A 20,489-nucleotide genomic window follows, 5' to 3' on the forward strand; every position below is an offset into this window, starting at 1 on the left:
GAGTATGTGGGCAGCAGGTGCCCTTGGCTAACCACACAATGACAATGTTGAGAGTGGTGATAGTGGGTGGCAGATGGGACGATTCTCACTGCACATCCACATAGCAAAAACTGTGCTTGCCTCACACAACCAGGAATGGTGCAGTTATGAGAAGACAGAATTTGCTTTCTGACCATTAAAAAAAAGATGCTTGCATTCCCAGTAGGGAATTTCTTAATTTAAAAAAAAAATTCTTGAAAGCAATACAATTTGATAGGTTTAATTTCTATTTAATAAATAGTCTTAAATTTGAAACTGTCTCTGTGAATTATTTGACATTGGTTATTTGCATATTTCTGCCGTCTACCCTTGTGGCACCAAACTCTCACCGTTGAACATCAAAGTGAGCTGCAAGCCATACTGTCTTAGTTTCCCTGGCTCACAACTTATTTCTGTAATTCATGTGTTCTGGAAACACAAGGCTGGTGCATATTCCTAGAGTGTTTTGGAAAATTTCTGGAGTGTTTTGAACTAGACATAAGAAGGGCATCATGCAAAGCAGTGACACCTGTTAAGGGATCTGCACAGCGGAGATGACCTCAGGACTGGGCGACTTCTGGCCTGGGAGGGCAGAGGAGTTTAAGTTAGAGGCCACTGGGTAAATCGCCTCTTTGTAGTCCCTTTAAAACAAGGCTGGCCAAAGCAATAAAGTGATGTACACTGAGAGATAACGAGAGAAGCAAGGACACAGCACGGAGACAGCACCAAGGCCCCTGCCAACACCTTCAAGATTTGCTTCAACCAATGAAAAGGCAGGCGACAAAACCCTGGACTTTGATACAGAACGTGACTATGCTCGGTCCTCCCCCTGATATAATTCAGGCACTTGATTCACTCAAACTGCGCTCTTGATGAGGAAATCAGTCATTGCAGAGTGGACTGAGATGCATCAGTAACAGGAGCTGGGGCTTACTTGTGGGTGGGGGGTCAGATAGTTCTCTTTTTTTCTTTTTTAAAAAAGATTAATTTATTTATTTGAAAGACAGGTTCATTCCCCAAATGGCTACAATGGCCAGGGCTAGGCCAGGCCAAAGGCAGGAGCCTGGAACTCCATCCATGTCGTCCATGTAGGTGGCAGGGGCCAGGCACTCGGGCCATCTTCTGCTGCTTTCCCAGGTACATTAGCAGGGAGCTGGTCAGAAGCAGAACAGCCAGCACTTGAGGCGGTGGCTGAACCCACTGCATCCAAATGCTGGCCCCAACACTGGTCCGGGACCAGGTATTTCCTGTGCTATTGATACAGTTTTCCCACTCAGTGTGACATAAAAACCAGTCTTCTCCAAATGAAAGCAGTTATTTCCAGAGAATATGGACGACATTAGACACAATGACTCTATCAGCATCAATGTCTTGCTTCTGCTGCCTGAACTGCAGCACAATGGTTAAGGAAGGGTCATCAGGGCAAAGGTCATCAGAATTCTGCACAATGTTCTCTCAAAGCTTCAGGGAGGCTGGCGCTATTTCAAAGTTAAAAATAGGAAATATTAGAGCACAGCAAAATTATACAAAATAACTCACATATAGTAAGTATGCAATAATTATAATTATATTTTCAAGTCACATTTAATATCAAGTCAATACGCCCATGATTCAAGGAAATTGCTGTTATTTGAAACCAGAGATTTCAGACCTTATTGGCCTTAGATGTAAAAATCAGTGTCCCCTAATACAAACACCACTTCAATTCATTTTGAAATTTCACTTCGACACAATTCCACTTGGCCATATTCAGGAAAATAAAAGTCAATAGTTTGAGAATATTAATAATCATAATAAAACAGAAGTACAAATAAATAAAATCTCATTTGATTCTCTACATTTCAATGATCCCATTGACTCTCTGTGTAAGAGAAATCAAAGTTTACTGGTTATATATTTTCTTGGGATTATGTGGTAGACAAAGAGCATTTTGCTACCTATACATCTAGTAGCCAAAATGTTTTTTTAGGACTTAGCTAAAAGTTCCTCTGATGCTAGTAAGACCTATCAGAGGCCAAAGCAAACAAATACAGAAGCAAAAAGCTCTTAACTTCCAAATTCCTACAACAATGCCTTCAAAAACAATTTGTTTCATTGTTCACAGTGAGAGGTTCTAAGGACAAGCATTAAGATTTTGTTGGGGCCCATGCTATTGTGCTGTAGGTTAAACCCATGATGCCTGTGATGCTGGCATCCCTTATGAGCACCGGTTCATGTCCCAGATGCTTCACTTTCCAATCCAGCTCCCTGCTATGGCCCAGGAAAGCAGCAGCAGAAGGCCTCAGTGCTTAGGCCCCCGCACCCACGTGGGAGACCCAGAAGCAGCTCCAGGCTGCTGGCTTTGGATCAGCTCAGCTCTGGCAGATGCGGCTATTTGAGGAGTGAACCAGTGGATGGAAGACCTCTCTCTCTGGCTCTGCCTTTCTCTGTAACTGTTGCAAATAAATAAAATAATTTAAAAAAAAATAGTGAAAACAAAGGTTGTCCACCTGCAGCCCTTCTTGGAGTGCTCATTACCAAGTAAACGAAGCCCACACCTGCGACAGCACCAAATCCTGACCCGTAGACACCAGGGAAAGCCCGCATGGGGGAAACCCTCAGGAAAGCAGTCGTGGAAAGCAAAGCACGCTAACTCTGCAAGCAACTGTGCCAAGACCAGACACAGCCGGTTTCCATGGAATGGAGCAGAGACATCTGTTTCTGCAGCCCATTGCCCTCAGGAGTGTTTACAAAAGCCAGCTCCATTTAAGAGTAATGAGACCTCTCCAGTATCAAACACAGTTTTGCAACATAAAGGTTTAAGTCTTCTCATTGTGAACATTCCAGGAATAGAACATCTCAAAACTGAGTCGTGGGAAATCTTGAGAAACAGTCGTGATCCACACGGGTCCCTTCACAGATATCTGACCTTGGAACGTCAGCAGTTCCTCTGTTACATTCAAACGCCCTCCCTTGATGCTAAGATGCTCTTGGAGCTCTCCCTCCTCGTGGCTCTCTCGCCTGGGCCATTCACTAGAGATGCACACACAAAACCTAAGTACCTCGTCTTTACGAAGGATGGTGTGCTTCCTCTGGAAATAGTCTCAGATTCCCTCTTCTGAAGCCTCTTGAAGTCCCTGATCCTCGATGGCAGCCTGCCTCTAATCTGAGCGGCAGCGCCGACTAGCTGTTTCCAACACTTGGAAAGTAAGCCTGCTCTGATGAAGCATGTGTGGGGTACTGTAGAGGTTCAGATAATTTCACACAAACACTCTCACACTAAAGTTGTTAGAAATAAGCATTAAGGGGAGCTGGGAAGTCTTTCGTGCTTTCTCCCTTGGATCACTTCGCCTGGTGTTTTCAGTCCTGGTGGCTTCCTAATGCGCAATCATCAACATCTTGAGAGTAAAAGTCAACTGTTCACAACAATTTGAAAGCTTTCAAGTGATTCTGGAGTTCAGGAAACACTTCCAGATTCCTACTGTTCTGTCCCGTCCCTATCCTAAGACCACCAACGGGCGCCCTATGGTCCAGCAGGGTGAGGTTTGTCCACCCAGGCCACAAGGGGTATGGTGAGCTGCAGGGATCATGGGGTGCCTTCTTAGAGAAAGTAAGGGATTGGGCTTTCTTGGGCTTTGGTGATGGGTGCAGTTGATGTGAAATTTAAAGAAAGGAGTGTGCTCGGGCTCAGGGTCATGTGCCAACACCAGATCTGGACTGTGAACCAGACCTACATGTTTTGGTTCCTTAGGAACTACAAAGTCGTGATGAACCAGGAATTGGCATTCAAAAGCTCCATCCCTGAAGCTCTGGGGCTGGGGAGGAAAGTGAGATGTGCATCTGCACCAATGGGAGCAGGTGCTGCCCACAGGATGGGAAATTTTATTCTCACTCATACACTCCAAATCCACAAAATTCCTGATGTCTAAGATTCTAAAGAAGAGAGTTTCTCAGGAAGGAGGTAGTAATCACTTAAAGAAGGCGTCATCACATGGCACTTAACTGCATGGTGTCCTCAGGAGAAACTGTTCCCTAATCTATGTTTAGCTGTCTTTTTTTTTCCCTTGCTCTGCTACTTCCTCTTTAATGCTGGGCTACTTTGTAATTTCCAGTTGCACCATGCCTTTTGTTTCTTATGCTTTTATTTAAGGTAATTGGATTCGTTTTAAAGACTTCTTCACACATCTGTTGGACTCCTTTTACATTTGCTCGGCTGAAGCTCTCTGCCAGGCAAAAGGCCCAGGTTACCATGCACAGAACCCAAGAGACATTCCTTTCCTGTGCCGCAGACTTCACAATCCAGGCCTTTAAATCCAAGGATCAAGAGATTCTGTCACCCACTAGGAAGAGTTAACACAGGTCACATCTTCGTGCCAGCCTGAGTATCCCAGAGAGAGCCCTTCTCCCAGAAGATCCATCCGCTCTTGGCAATTACTCGATCACACAGTATTCTCCATGTGGAGCTGAGGGTGAGGAAGAGAAGATGTAAGGAAGGGGAGTGGAGACCACAGGGAGGCTGGGGCCTCATCAGAAGGACAAAGGAGGCAGAAGAGTGGCAGAGGTCATGGAGGGCTGAGATGACCAGAGAGTGAAGGCCGTCTAGAGAGGAATGAGGAAGGCAGGCACGACAGCAGTCAGTGCACAATATGTTCAAATGAAGAAAGCCATGGAATGAAAAAAGGAGGTAACCAAGGCTGAGCTCGAAAGACGCAGCTTGTGGAGTCCGTGGGGTTTGTGGCAGAAAGGACCGCAACTGGGTGAGTCTTTTGCTGACAGATTCCATCCAAGGTGAGATCAGTGAGCAGTTCTGTGAGCACAGATCCGCGCTCCTCAGTAGATCCCCACAGCCCTGGATCAATGCCCTGACTCTCCTGTGAGTCAGAAGCAGTCTACATGCAGCTGTGTTATAGACGCTGCCTATTTCCATGAAAAACATATATGTGTTCACATATAAGAAATTAACATGACTTACTGTACTTGATAGGTAAATTGTTGAATGATCAGTCTATCTCTTATAAAGTAGGTGAATCTGGTAATTAATTTTAAAAATAGAAACTTTATTTATCTAAAGAAATCTTCTTTTTTTAACTTTTACTAAGTCTTAGAATTGATACAGAAATGACTGAGCCACACAGGTCCCATCACAAGCACCATACACTTCAAATAAATCGCACCCCAGGGTGTCTGACAAACTAAGCAGCTTAACTGAAAATAAAGTCTGAAAATATCATTTCATTATTAAGTAATAAACATTCTATTTATTATCTAATTTTAGTAATCAAATTGGATTTTAAGTTTTGAAAATGGAAAGATGAATATAATGGTTTTGTTTCACATAGCTTATGAAGGTTAAGATAGAATCATTTCTAGTAGTGGAGTTTCAAAAGTACTTTGAACATAGATTTCTTTTTGAAGATAAATTAAACTATCACTTTTGAAGCTGCTGATAGGCAGCATAGGAACCTATTGGGGGAAAGGTCTCTGACCACAGCAGGTTCAAAATGCAAGGGTCAGACCCCCCAGACCCGTGCTGTGTGGACCACCCTGTAGTCAGGTGCTGTTGACACAGGGTATGTGCCTGACCAACCATGACCTTTGGTGCTGGGGAGAGGGAGCAGGAGGATGGAGAGTGGGCATGTCCTAGGCCTGATCCTAGGGTGTGGACAGTAGGCGTGTCCTAGGCCTGATCCTAGGTGTGGACAGTGGGTGTGTCCTAGGCCTGATCCTAGGGTGTGGACAGTGGGCATGCCCTTACACCTGACAGACAGTCTGGCAGGAAGGCACCAGCCTCTGGTTCCAGCATCTGCCTCCAAATGCAGGCTCCAGTCACCTGCGGTAACAACAGCAGAAGAGCTTTCCACTGCTCTCTGAATGTGCAGAGTATGTCGCCCCCAAAGGTGGTGTTCAGAAACAAACCATGGGGCCTGGTTTCAAAGCGATGCTCTGCCCAGCTGCACTCAGCACACCAGTTCCAAGTGAGCACCAGGAGGTGCCTGGTGCAGCAAGCTGGTGCAGGAGGGTCCCGCCCCATGTGGGGACACAGACCGTTTATGTGAGAGGAGTGACCACAGCCGTGAACTTAAACACAAAAGGGGCAGGATCCGAGGAGCCAAAGCATCATTCTGAAACTGATTACTTTTTAAATTCTTTTAGTTCACTTTTCCACGTTCTTTTTGAAGACAGAGATTGTACATTAGAAAATCAATTTGGAAGTCATGACTCTCACACACAAGTGAAACCAGACAGAGTTCTGAATGAAGACAAAATTGTGTGCTTATATTCAAAGGTCGTGCGGAATCTGGTTAAAATATGAAGAACGGAGTCAACATGGAATGACCAGCTTTGTGGGTTTGGTTGTACTTTTATGACAGCATTGGGTTGTGTTTGACGTAGGATGATGGAGGCACAGGCTGGACTTCAATATTGGACCTGAAGTGTAAAATTCTTTGCCCATTACTTCCCTAAACTGCTAATCCGCTATGACAGCACCTGATTCCATGCGTCATCAAACAGGTGGTGTCCACGCCTTCTGCCTCTTAATACAGTGCAGGCACTTGGCAAATCCCATGGAGACTCTGTGTGCATCCAGCTGCTGGCTGGCACTTGTTCACGAGTCAACATCTTTCTAGGACTGAGAGACAGGGACGCATCATGGACGCAGACAACAAGACACTAGCCCAGGACTTTGTCTTGCTGGGCTTCCCGGGGCCCCAGGCCCTCCAGCTGTCCCTCTTCTCATTGTTCCTCGTGATGTATGTCCTCACAGTGGGTGGGAATGTGGCCATCCTGGTGCTCGTGGGTACCGCCCCCCAGTTACACACTCCCATGTACTTCTTTCTGAGCAACCTCTCTTTCCTGGAGATCTGGTATACCACCGCCGTAGTCCCCAAAGCCCTGGCCGTGCTGTTGGGGAGGAGCCAGGACATAGGGTTCCCCAGCTGCCTCCTGCAGATGTACCTGGTCTTCTCCTTAGGCTGCACAGAGTACTTCCTCCTGGCTGTCATGGCATACGACCGCTACCTGGCTGTCTGCTACCCGCTGCACTACGGGGCCATCATGAGCAGCCTGCTCTCCTTGAGGCTGGCCCTGGGCTGCTGGGCCTGTGGCTTCCTGGCCATCGTGGCACCCACTGCCCTCGTCAGCAGCCTGTCCTTTTGCGGCCCCCATGCCATCAACCACTTCTTCTGCGACATCGCGCCCTGGATCGCCCTGGCCTGCTCCAGCACACAAGCCGTGGAGATCGTGGCCTTCGTGATCGCCTGTGTGGTCATCCTGAGTTCATGCCTCATCACCCTGGTCTCCTACGTCTACATCATCAGCACCATCCTCAGGATCCCCTCGGCCAGTGGCCAGAGCAAGGCCTTCTCCACGTGTTCCTCCCACCTCACTGTGGTCCTCCTGTGGTACGGGTCCACCATCTTCCTGCATGTGCGAACCTCCATCAAGGATGCCCTGGACCTGAGCAAGGCCATCCACATCCTGAACACCGTGGTGACCCCCGTTCTCAACCCCTTCATCTACACGCTCCGGAACAAGGAGGTGAGGGAGAGTCTGCTGAGAAAGTGGAAAGGAGGTAAACTCCCCACGGTGTGATGGGGAGGTGTGCTGTGTGCCGGCCCCCAGACTGCAGGGCTCTCCATTCCTGCAGCATGGCAGGTGTTCTGATCATGGCTCCAAGTGCACCACAGAGTGACAGGGATGCTTCTTTGGTTCCAGGGGGGAGAAAACAAAGGGGAAACACCTGGAAGACAAAATCAGACCTATCAAGGGAAACACTGGGTGCAGGAGCTCTCCTTTCTCATGCAGGAGGGGAACAGGAGTTTTTGATATAAGCAAACTAGCTTGTCCAAGCAAAATAGTCGTACATTGACATGGGTTTTCTTTTGAGTTTTGTTTATAACATTAGGGACACATACTCAGTGTGAAGCGTGCATAACTAAAACTCCAAGTTCTCGTTCTTTGTAAGATTTTTGTATCACCTTGTAAATCTGGGGTGTAAGAACTAGGACAGGAAAATACATGAAATCATAATGAAATGAGAGTGCCATTATTCCCACATGATATTTTCTTGGGTGAGGTACGGCAATAGATGCAGATGGCAGGGGAAGCTGCTAACTTGCAAGATGCCACATCTGTTTCCCCAGAACTGAAAGGGTTTGAGTAAAGCTATAGAAGTCCCGTGATGATCCGTGTTCAAGGTGCTGTCCCACAGAATTAGATTTCAGAGAAAAAATAACCTTGGGGTACAATTAGAGCGTTTTTGTTTTTAATTTCCCTCCAAAAGACCCCATCCTTAAGGAGCCAGAAGCAGGCCTTGCCTTCTCAGCCATGCACCCAGGAAGATTCATTTCCCCTCACCCACTTCCCAGGGCTGGGGTTAGACACTGCAGTCAGGGGCTGGCCAACAGAGCCAGGCAGAGGAACGGGCTGGGGCTGTGTTCTTCCCCCAGGAGGAAGGCGGGGGCTGGGAATGGCTGCCCTCAGACCTCTCTGTTCCCAATATTGGGAACCTTTCCTGGTTTTGGAAGTGAATGGGGCGGGGAAGGCTGCGTGTTGGAAGGACGCAGGAGAACATGTTTTAACTGAGACTGAGTCCCCTGGCAAAGATGTGCCTCTGCTGAAAGTCTACCTCCTGGGGCCGGCGCGATGGTGCACTAGGCTAATCCTCCACCTGTGGCACCGGCATCCCATATGGGCACCCGGTACTAGTCCTAGTTGCTCTTTTTCCAGTCCAGCTCTCTGCTGTAGCCCAGAAAGGCAATGGAGGATGGCCCCGGTGCTTGGGTTCCTGCACCCGCACGGGAGACCAAGAAGAAGCACCTGGCTCCTGGCTTCCAATTGGCGTAGCTCCGGCCATAGCAGCCATTTGGGGAGTGAACCAACGAAAGGCAGACCTTTCTGTCTCTCTCTCTCACTGTCTGTAACTCTACCTGTCAAATTAAAAAAAAAAAACCTTAAAAAAAAAAAAAAAGAAAGTCTGCCTCCTAAGAGACCGTGGGGGGGAAAAGTGGGGCACTTCTCCCACCCGTCACAAGGGTCGTGGCCGGTATCTGTGCAACAGAAGACAGGTTAGCAAAACAAAAACATGATAAATTTGTTTAATAAGAAATTTACATGATTTAAACTTTTGGTCAGAAAGGATGTCCCAAAGACCCAGAGAGAGCCATGTTTTTTTTGTTTTGTTTTGTTTAGATTTTTTTTTATTTATTTGAAAGGTAGAGTACAGATAGTGAGAGGGAGAGACAGAAAGGTCTTCCATCCAATGGTTCACTCCCCAAATGGCTGCAATGGCCGAGCTGCACCGATCTGAAGCCAGGAGCCAGGAGTTTCTTCTGGGTCTTCCATGCAAGTGTTGGAACCTAAGGACTTGGGCCATCTTCCACTGCTTTCCCAGGCCATAGCAGAGAGCTGGATCAGAAGAAGAGCAGCTGGGATTAGAACCGGCATCCATATGGGATGCTGGCACCACAGGCGCAGGATTAGCCTACTGGGCCATGGCGCCGGCCCCACAGCCGTGTGTTTTAAGGCTTAGACTCAGTGAAGAATGCACAGCCTTGTAGAGAAGCAACTGGAAAGCAAGACTGGGCTCAAAGGGTAACAAACGGAGGGGGCCCAGCCTGGCCCTGCTGCTCAGCCCCTCTCAGCCTCTGGGAGTCCATACCCAGCTCCAGTACATGGCATGGCACTTGTCACTTGAGGTTCTCCAGGGAGAGAATAGAGAGGCATTTTCCTAGGTTGGAAGAGGAATCTTTCTCTCTCTCCTCTCTCTTTCTCTCTCTCTCTCTCTCTCTCTGCCTCTCTCTCAGATTTATTTATTTACTTGAGAAGCCAGACAGAGGGAGAGACAGAGAGAGAAAGAGGTCTTCCATCCACTGGTTTACTCCCCAAATGGCCACAATAGCCAGAGCTGAGCTGACCCTAAGCCAGGAGCCAGGAGCTTCTTCTGGGTCTCCCACATGGGTGCCCAAGTACTGGGGCCATCTTCCACAGCTTTCCCAAGCCATCAACAAAGTCTAAAATAATGCTCTAGGGCCAGCATTGTGGTGCAGTGGGTTACGTTGCTGCCATGCAACACCAGCATTTCATATCAGAGCACCGATTCCAGTCCTAGCTTCTCTGCTTCCCATCCAGCGCCCTGCTAATGCACTTGGGAGGCAGCGCAAGACAGCCCAAGGGCTTGGGCCCCTGCACCCATGTGGCAGATCCAGAAAAGGCTCCTGGCTCCTGCTCACAGCCTGGGAAAGCAGAAGATGGCCAGAATGCTTGGGCCCCTGCACCCACGTGACAGATCCAGATGGAGCTCCTGGCTCCTGGCTTCGGCCTGGCCCAGCCCTGTGTTGCACGCATTGTACAGGGTGAACCAGCAGATGAACAATCTCTGTCTCTCTTTGTTACTCTGCTTTTCACATAAATTAATGAAATTAATCTTTAAAAAAAGAAAATAATGCTCTGAGATATTTAAAGGTACATTTTAAGGCAATAAATATGAAAATGTGACTGAATATCTCTGAGGAGAGAGAAAGGGAAATAGGATCTGGAAAATATGAATTACTTTATCTGCAACTGTTTTTCAATAAAAAAGTGTAAAGCAAATAAAAAATAGAAGTTTCAGTAAAAACAGAATGTGACCAGTTCAGTAGGAGACAGAGCAGGAAATGTAAGACTACTGCAATTTTTGTTAAATGTGAGAATTTTGCATGAGGCACAGCAGAGACACACACAGGGCAGTGCTTTTGAAAGCGTGTCCTCCAGGAGTGGGAGAAACGCATCTAACGTCTACCTCTAACAATCGGGAGATGTGTAGGTGCAGCACTCTCAGATACACACTGAAGTGCTGATGGATGCGTGAAGATGCCCTGGGGACACCTGGGAAAACAAGCAAACATCAGAGAGCAGGTGCAGAAGAAAACAGAAGGGATGAGATGGCGTCAGGACGCGGCTTCCTCCTGCCTTGTGGCGTGTGACAGGACAGCAGTAACCACAGGGTGAGGAAGCCTGCAGAGCACTGCCTCGGCCGTGTGACCAAGGTCAATGCTAACAGCCACGACAGGACACATCCTTTATACCACGTGACAAGAAGTCTTCTTCTTTCGTGACTTGTCACTCGAGAACATACAACCCACAGCACATGCAACCCGAGTTGATCCTGCCTAAGTGCAGTTGGCTCCCACACTGCCCTGCGCCCACGGCCTGAGGATCTCCTCGGTGCCTTTTCACACACTGCACACCTCCCATGGTCTCACCTCCACAGGCCAGGATAGCCGAGCATTCCCACCCACTCCCAACGAGAGGAGGTACTGGACTGCTGACCCTGGTTGCACAGGAGTCACCCCTACTCTGCACAGCCATCCGTACTGTGAGAAACCGAGAGGTGAGATCAACTCCATTACAGGGTAGGAAAAGCAGAAATATCAGGAAAGGGCCGGCGCCGTGGCTCAATAGGCTAATCCTCCACCTTGCGGCGCCGGCACACCGGGTTCTAGTCCCGGTTGGGGCGCCGGATTCCGTCCCGGTTGCCCCTCTTCCAGGCCAGCTCTCTGCTATGGCCAGGGAGTGCAGTGGAGGATGGCCCAGGTGCTTGGGCCCTGCACCCCATGGGAGACCAGGAAAAGCACCTGGATCCTGGCTCCTGCCATCGGATCAGCGCGGTGCGCCGGCTGCAGCGGCGGCCATTGGAGGGTGAACCAACGGCAAAGGAAGACCTTTCTCTCTCTGTCTCTCTCTCTCTCACTGTCCACTCTGCCTGTCAAAAATTAAAAAAAAAAAAAAAAAGAAATATCAGGAAAGAAGAAGGCAGGGCCCCCTCTTCTGCCAGCAGTGAGCTCGGCTACTCCCAGTGCTCCCTGCGACACCCGCAGACCACCACGGTGCTCACCCCCAGTCTACTCTGAAGGCACAGTGTGAGGTGGGCATTGGCTCCCTGCACCCCCCTGAGAAGGGATACAGCAAGGGCAGCACTGATGCACCCAGCGAAGGGGTGAGGTAACCCACAGGCAGCCTCCAGGGACAGACGCATGTGCACCAGCGAGAACAAGTCAGGAGGAGCACGGTGCAGAGGGCAGGCAGGCTGGTCACCATGTACAGGGCACCCAGAGGGAGGGGAGGATCCAGAGCAAGGCAGACAGGGGCAGGCATGGTGGCACAGTGATGCCGGCATCCTGCTTGGGCGTGCTGCAAGACCCAGCTGATCCACTTCCGATCCAGCTCCCTTTAATGCACCTGGGAAAGCAGTGGGAGATGACCCAAGTGCTTGTAAGAGACCTAGAAGAAGCTCCAGCCTCCTGGTTTGGCTTATCACAGCCCTGACCATTGTGGCCATTTGGGGAGTAAACCAGCTGGTGGAGGATCTCTCTCTCACTCACTCTTGCTCTCTTTCTCTATTTCTCTCATCCCTCTAACTCTGCTTTCCAAATAAATTAGAAAATAATGAAATAGGCCAGTGCCACGGCTCAGTAAAGTAATCCTCTGCCTGCGGCGCTGGTACTCCAGGTTCTAGTCCCAGTTGGGGTGACGGTTCTGTCCCAGTTGTTCCTCTTTCAGTCCAGCTCTCTGCTGTGGCCCAGGAGTGCAGTGGAGGATGGCCCAAGTGCTTGGGCCCTGCACTCCCATGGGAGACCAGGAGATTCCTAGCTTCGGATCAGCACAGCACTTCAGCCGTGGCGGCCATGGGGAGGGTGAAACTACTGAAGGGAGACCTTTCTCTCTGTCTCTCTCTCTTACTGTCTAACTCTGCCTGTCAAAAATTTTTAAAAAAAGAAAATAATTACATAACAAATTAAAAGGAAATGCACACAGCCCCATGCAATAAAATATACACATAGCCCCACAAGACAGAGAGAATGATGTGGACAAAATATTAATGCCATGGCTGAGAAACTGCTCTGTAACACCAGAGAAAGTTAACAGTAGTTCAATAACCTTCACAGCTGCACTGGCTAATCTGGGTCCATCTTGTTAGCTCACTTACTTCTTTTTCCTACCATTTTCCAAGGGGCTCCTTTTTTTCTTTTAAAGTGTCTTGAGGTTTACTTATTTACTTAATTGTATTCATTTTATATGGAAGCTGGAGGGGGAGGGGGAGGAAGGGGGGGAGGATGGGAAGGCTGGAGGAGCAGGGAGGGAGGTGGAGAGCTTCATCTCCCATCCACTGGTTCACTCCCCAGATACCCCAGTAGCCAGCGCTGGGTCAGGCTGGAATCAGAAACTCCATGGGTCTCCAGGTGGGTGGCATGGGCCCAGGTACTTGAGCCATCACCTGCTGTCTCCCAGGGTGCGATCAGCAGGAAGCTGGCATCTCCCAGGAACAGAGCTGGGACTTGAACCCAGCACCATGATCTGGGATGCAGGCATCCAAGCGATGATGTAACCGCTGAGCCAAGCTTGCACCCCGGGCTTGTCGTTTTAATTGTGCCTATGTTTTCAGTACTGTAACAGAAAGGCCAACACTATTCCAACTTTAAAATTAAAAAATAAATAAATAAATAAATAAATAAAGCCTTAGGGGCAGGGGTTTGGCTTGGCAGATAAGACACTGTTCGGGAACCTGTGGCCCACCTCAGAGAGCGTGTGTTGGATCCCTCACTCTGGCTCCTGGTTCCAGCCTCCTGCTAACGCAGACCCCGGCAGGCCACAGTGATGACCCCAGAAATGGGACCCGCACAGGGGAGACTGGAATTGGGTCCCTGGCTCCCAGCGTCAGGATATTTCAGGAGTGAAAGAACAGATGGGAGCTTGCTCTCTCTGTCTCTGTCTCTCTGCCTATCCAATAAGGAAATATTTTTTAGAAGAAAATCTCCCATCACAATCCAGGAAAATGCCCACCCGACAGAAGCACCAGGGAGGCCAGAGCCACGTCCTGGGATAGCACAGGGCCTGGAGTCGCTCCTCATAATACTCCACTGCCCAGAGGCCATGCTGGGAGGCCTTGGGGACCCTGCCCTCCTGGTCCACACTGCTCAGACACACGCCCAGCGTTCAGGCCTTCCTGTCCCCCACCTCAACCTCCCAGTAGTACTGCCTGGCGAAGAACTGCTCCTGGGCCAGCACGCAGGGGTCCTGGTCAAACCTGCTGGTGCTGGGTGGCAGGTCCTGGTCGAAGAGCAGTCGCCTCACGCTCTTCTGATCCTCAGACAGGGAGAGCCTGGGGCTGGCTGTGGCGGGGTCCAGCGAGGGACTCACTATGGAAAGAGGCCATGGCTGGGCATCAGGGGTGGGTCCACCATCCCTCATGCACAGGAATGTCAGGGTCTGCCCCACCTTGGGACCCCTGTACTCTTCCTGTGCTCCCTGCCAGCCATCAGCCTCAAGCAGGTGATGGGGATCTGCTCCTGGGGTGGCAGAGATCTGGCTGAGTGCACAGAGTGTGTGCATGTGTGTCTGTGAGACTGTCCCAGTGTGTGTGCATGTGTGTGTGTGAGAGAGCATGCCAGTGTGTACCTGTGTGTGTGTGACAGTGCCAGTGTGTGTGGCATGTGTGTCTATGTGTGAGGGAGCACACAAACGTGTCTGTGTGTGAGAGAGCATGCCAGCATGTGTGTGCATTGTGAGAGTAAACCAATGTGTGTGTCTGTGGGAGAGTATGCCAACGTCTGGAGAGCAGCGGGACTCCGTGGCAAGCAGGCCAGACTTTGCAGCATGGGGCTGGGAGAGAAACCATGTGGCGCTCAGGAGCCTGCTGAAGCTGACACTCGTGTTTGAAGGCTTGGGGGTGTCTGAGACGTGGGAAGGCAGCTCTGTCCTTACAGCAGGGCAGAGTGCAAACACTGGTTCCAGCTCAGAGATTTTGACTGGGGGGCAGCATCTGAGCATGGGAACAACCAGGACCAGACCCGACTCAGGATGGAGGGCCACCCTTGTGGAGTGGAGAAGACCCTGGCCCAGGCTGGGGCTTCCACGAGTCACTCAAACTCCAGGTGATGCCATGACCTTGCCACGAGTTCCACCATTCAATCTCAGCATTCTAAATAAAAGCTCACACAGGAGCTGGTGCTGTGCTTTAGCAGGTGAAGCCACCACCTGCTGTGCCAGCATCCCATAGGGGTGCCGGTGTGTGGCTCAGCTGTGCCACTTCTGATTCAGCTCCCTGCTAATGCACCTGGGAAAGCAGCAGAAGATGGCCTAAGAACTTAGGGCTCATCTAAGACACTGCCCTTGGCTTTCCTCACTGACCTTAGCTTGGATTTTAGGGGCCTTCCTAAGAAGCAGGCTACTGTCTTTGGGAAATGATAGGAAAAGGAGGTTTAGACTCCAACTGAGTGCCCTTCAACCTGGGATCCTGACCCCATCCAGGTCTCCCAGGCACTGAGGGATGGGGCTGTGTTTGCAGAATTGTGCACAGTCAAGGGGATGGCATTGGGTCAGGAGAGGAACAATCAGCAGCCCAGAAGGCCTTGGGAGCTCTTCCTGTTGGAAGGGTCCATATACTGGACCTAGAGGAAGTGACCTCACTTCCTTGGTGACGGGCCACAACAGAACATGGAACTCTGGTAACCAGGCACCCACATTCTAGTGGTAGCCATTGCCAGCTCACTTGATAGGAAACGTTGCAGGGAGAACTATGTTCCCTTGCTGCTGCCCTTCAAGGCGAGGCTCTCGCAGAGCCAAAGCCCAGAATGAAGGTCTCTTCCAGCGTGTAACACGCTGGCTGAGCTCTCACTATGGACGCCTGTGGCCACGGGGGAGGAGGCAGCCACAGGTAACAGGGTTTACAGCCCCGGGAAGTCCCGTCCAGGCCCGGAGTCTCTGGTGACCCCACGTGGGCTGTCCTCCCGTCCCCACAAAGGGGACAAGAGGAGGGGACATTCCTGCACAGCACCAGGATTCGGGCATTGGAGGACAGCTGTGGTACCCATTCCAGGGATGGCGGATGGGAAAGTGGGTGTTGGGGGCCATTTTGTCCACTCAGGAGTTACATCTGAGTTCTCCTGTGTCACCTGGAGTCCTCCTGGCTGGGGGTATATACAGATGTCCCTACGTATGTGACCTGGGGAGTGGAAATACTCACGGGGTGTCTCCTGTGGGACACTGACACCTTCTGGCCTGGCTCCGGGCACTCTGTTTGCAGGGATCCACGCTGGAGATCAGCAATGATTCCCGTGAGGAACTCATCTTCTCAGGCAACGGACAGGTGTGTCAGGCCAACAGCCGTGGACAGTGCTGGGCTGGGCTGAGGGAGGGGCCTAGGGAGATACACAGGCAGGGACTCAAGATGAGCAGACTGGGCCGAGGACCAGAGCCTGGATATAGGTACCTCTGGGTCCTGTCCTGGTGTTTCCCACCCGAGTGACTGACCCCAGTCTCGTTCCTAAGAGATCTCACCCCTCTGCTGCCCACTGACAGCTGGGTTATGGCAACCCCATGTCGGGCCCTGGTGGGATTTTCAGGGGAAAGGTTACTACTGGTTCCCTGGATACGAAGTCAAGAGCGTCTGTGTGTGGGACAGCACTGTTTTCCCACCCAGCCCAGGAATCCCGGGCAGGGGTCAGCTCTGCTGTGCTTCCAGACCTCCCCACAACCCACGACAGAGAACCCAAACCACACACACAGGGGTGAGGCTTACACTCGAGAGAGAGAGAGACTACTCCATGCATGTGTCGGCAGTGTGTCTCTCGGTCTCAGCCCTGGAGCCTCCACCCGTCTCCATCCTGTTCCATGAGAAAGGAGATTTGTCCTGCAGCTCAGCTGGGATTCCAGTGCTCGTCCCCGGCTGCCCTGCTGCAGGTCACGGCCTCAGAGAGCGCCCCTGGAAGCCTGGTCTGCTGGGCAGTCACAGCCCAGGGCCCACACGAGGGTGGCTCTCACACAGGAGTTTGCACACAGTGCTGGGGGCTGGATGTCCCTGTGTCTCCTGCTTGTACATGTCCATCTCCGTTCCCGTGTTCTCATGTTCTCCCGTGCTTCTCTGTGTCCTTGTCCCCTCTCCTTATCAGCACGGCAGAGCTGGGGCCCACACCATGGCCTGGCCTAACATCCATCACCTCCTCAGGAGCGCATGGCACATGCAACCACACTCAGGGACGCAGAGTCAGAGCGTCACCGTCGCTCTCACAGGAGCTAATGCCCTGCTGAGACAGAGGCCCAGACAGCACTTGCTGGGGAGAGGGGCTGAGGTGTCCCCCTGGAGCAGCCACGGTCAGATCACCGTGCAGAAGGGCTGTGGCTGGGACACCGCCAGCTGCCATCTCTGCACTGCTGCTCCCAGCTGCTGGCCTCCCTGGGGGGATACTCTGCTCTCCCCACTCTCCCACGCTGCTCTCTATGTGGCCAACAAAGTCATTCTGGACCTTTCATTCCCACCCCCCAGGGATGTGAGGGGTCACCTGGTGCAGCTGGATGCCCTCTGTGAGGGGATCTTCTCCCAGCCCAGACTCCCATGGTCGGGGGTCCCTGGAGCCACCTCTGACTCCTGTCCCTGCTGGTCCCCCCTAGTTTGGAGGTGTGTCCACACTGCACCTGGCGGAGGTCTGCCCCCTGCGGAGCCTGCAGCCAGGCACCGGGGCGAAGCTGGAGGAATCCCTGGTCCCAGCCTCTTCAGGAAGAACCATCACTTACCTGTCTGCTCTGCTGTGCTCACATGGCGACTTCAGTACTGTTCCGTATTTCCTGGACCAGATATTCCATAGGTGAGCTTCTGTGCCCTCCAGGCACACGGGGCCTCTGCTGTGTGCCAGAGCCCCCTAGCTGTGGCTCTCTGTGCCTGTGTGCTCCTCTGAGAAGTGGGGTGGTGTGGGCGTGAGCCTCAGGGTTTGACAGGGACCATGTGACTGCAGACATGGCAGGGGCCTGGTGCCTGCTCTGTGGCCAGGGCTGCTGGAGCTGCACTCATCCCTCTTCTTCTGGTCTCTGCACCCTTGGGACTCAATAGCCCACGGCCCTCGAGGTTTGGAAAACCCCACAGAGCAGCCCTGCTTTTCCATCTGTAAAGGAGACCTCCCAGCCCCAGTGCCCGATTCAGACAGAGCAGGGCCTGGGCACTGGGTGTGGGGTCCAGGCCTCTCAGCTCTCTGGCAAGGGTCCATGTGTGGTTCATCCCCACAGCAAGTGAATGTTAAACACTGGGCAGTCACTTTGCAGACACGTGTCACAGCTCAGCGAGCAAAGCAGACAGCATTCCCGGGGCCTCTTGACCTGGGAGGACCTAGACTCCCCAACTGAACGCCTGCCTGGATCCTGTCCACAGGGTCAGAGGGGAGAGGATCGTCCTCCCATGGTCTTGTCAGGATGTCAGAGCCCAGGCCCCACTAGGATGTCACGGACTGTGGGTCCAGTCGGAGGCCTTCTGTCCCTGCAAATTGTGGGAGCGAAATGTGGGCTGTGGCTGGGGAGAGACAGACAGGGTGTGGATCTCCCACTTTCTGTGACTCCTCTGAGAGCACCGAGGCCCGAGGACTCCCCTCAAAGGAAAGGAGAACAGAGCTGGGAATGGGGTCCCAGACCTGCAAAGGAGTGGGGGGTTGGGGCGCAGAGCAGCCCAGGACATGTGCTTCCCAGCTCCACCCACAAACCCCGTCCCCACCCCTGCCCCAGGAGGCCCAGACCTACAGAGATCCTGAGAAACCTGCTCCTAAGTCTGCCTGGAGCCTCCGTGCTGAGCACTGGGGAACCTCCCCTCATGAAAGGTCACTGGGAGGCTGTCACCACGGGGTGTGCACCAGTCCTGTTGACCAGGTCTCCCACGGCCAGGGCAGCCCAGGAAGGCTTGGGGGGTGGGGTCATGCTCTGGACAGGCTGAGGCATGCCCAGGGCCCCAGAGTCACAGAGGGGCCCCAGGCAGTGCAGTGTGACGGCCAAGGCCAGCCTCTGACCCCGCTGCCCTCGCTTGCGTCCCCAGCAACATGGCTTCCTTCCTGGGACGCTGCAGAGACCTGTACGAGGCAGAGCTCCATGGCAACACCAGCCTTCCACTGCTGAAGATGAAGGTGGGCTGCAAGCCTGTCAGCATGCCTGGAGGAGACCTGGGGACCCAGGTGTACTTTCTGTATGCCCTGCCCGGACACGCCCAGCACCCTGAGGCCAAAGCAGATGGTGAGGGGCAGCACAGTCTGCAGGTCTCTCAGGGGTGGTGTTTGGGGCTGGAATCCCCTTCCAGGCAGTGCGACCTCTCGGGGTTTGCAGAGGTCACTGGAAGGTGATTCACGTTGGCGACCCTTTCTCTTCTTCCAGCTCCTGCTCTGCGTGCAGGGCCAGCACCCTTCTGCACACTGGCTCTGGAGCCAGCTGCAGCACCACTGACTCAGCCAGGACCTGCTCCAGAGCCAGGGCCAGCTTCCCCATGGGGCCTGCCCCCATGTGCACAATCAGCACCAGGGCCAGCTCCACAGGTCTCCTCTGGCTGGGCTGGGACTGCAGAGGAGCTGCCTGGGGTGGAGATGGTTGACATCACCACCTTCTCCCCCAGGAAGATGGCAGAACAGCTCACACTTCTGGATGCGGTGAGCAGCCGGCTCTGCTGGGCAGGGCCAGGACCACGGCGTCCCTGAGGCACCTGCTGCCCCACACAAGCCCTGGCCAGAGTCCAGTGTTCTGAGTCAGCCCAGGCTTCATGTCTCAGCCCCATTGTGACCCGGGCTCGTTTCTCATGTCCTAACCCACCTGTCTCCTGTGCACAGCAGAGATGGGACACACTCATGCCAGGTGCACAGAGCGACAGACAGAAAGCTGGGCACGGTGTGGCCCGGTGGTGGTGGAGGGCACTCACTGAGGTGCAGCCAGGCCCCCCGTCCCTGCCGGTCTGCCCAGAATGCCTACCTGTCTCAGCACTGATCAGGCTTCAGAGTTGGACGGGGTCCCAGAGCAGACACGCAAACAGAGCCCCTTGTTGTAGCTGCCACAGGGAGGTGCGCTGGGATGGGCACAAAGAGCACAGGGCTGATGGCGATGGGCTGAGGGATGGGGAGTTGGCCAGGACGCCCCGGAGAAAACACCTCTGTGTCTTCTCTCCAAGAATGGGCTCTGGGCCGTGGGGCTCTGGGCACCCTCAGGGGGATGCTGCTCCCACCACTGTGAGCCCCATGCACAGCACCCCTGCACTCTGAGTGGGGGTGGCTGTGCCCATGGGACACTCTCCTCCCCAGGAGCTGTTCCAGAAAGTCGTGCCCTTCCACTGCCTGGGCTCCGTCTGGACCAAGAGCAACAAGAGAGGCAAGGAACACCTGGCCTCCACTGTCCATGCCACCGTCCAGCAGTTCAACTGCGTGACAAATTGTGTAGTAACCACATGCTTGGGGCACCCCAGCATGAAGGCCACAGACAGGGCCCGTGTGGTGGAGCACTGGATCAAGGTGGCCAAGGTCAGCTGTGGGTGGCCAGGGCCCTCGCTCACTGCACTCTGGGAATGGCCATTTTGCTTTATCAGCCCTCAGGAGTACACCCTGTGGCTGAAGACCCTACACAGACCCTGGGCCCTTCCTGGCAGGGAGGGGCCTGACCTGACTCACTTCCCCCAGGGGTGCATGCTCACCTCCCACCTGAACCTCCGTGTGGGTTGAACCCAA

The 20,489-nt window shown here is 52.5% G+C and overlaps 1 protein-coding gene across 1 annotated transcript; it reads left to right on the forward strand.

Moving 5' to 3' along the window:
- Positions 1–3,871: 3,871 nt before the first annotated feature.
- Positions 3,872–17,835, forward strand: LOC100355420 (olfactory receptor 6F1). Its single transcript, XM_089334738.1, has one exon. It carries the CDS (start codon positions 6,649–6,651, stop codon positions 7,588–7,590), a length of 942 nt encoding a protein of 313 aa, XP_089190864.1. The 5' UTR covers positions 3,872–6,648; the 3' UTR covers positions 7,591–17,835.
- Positions 17,836–20,489: the final 2,654 nt, after the last annotated feature.

The sequence above is a fragment of the Oryctolagus cuniculus genome, chromosome 6, assembly GCF_051225735.1.
Source record: "Oryctolagus cuniculus isolate XC-2025 breed Fujian yellow rabbit chromosome 6, ASM5122573v1, whole genome shotgun sequence".
Taxonomy (NCBI): domain Eukaryota; kingdom Metazoa; phylum Chordata; class Mammalia; order Lagomorpha; family Leporidae; genus Oryctolagus; species Oryctolagus cuniculus.

What these genes read in the sequence shown, in the direction of transcription:
- LOC100355420 (XM_089334738.1), top strand. Translation starts at nt 6,649, where the DNA reads ATGGACGCAGACAACAAGACACTAGCCCAGGACTTTGTCTTGCTGGGC.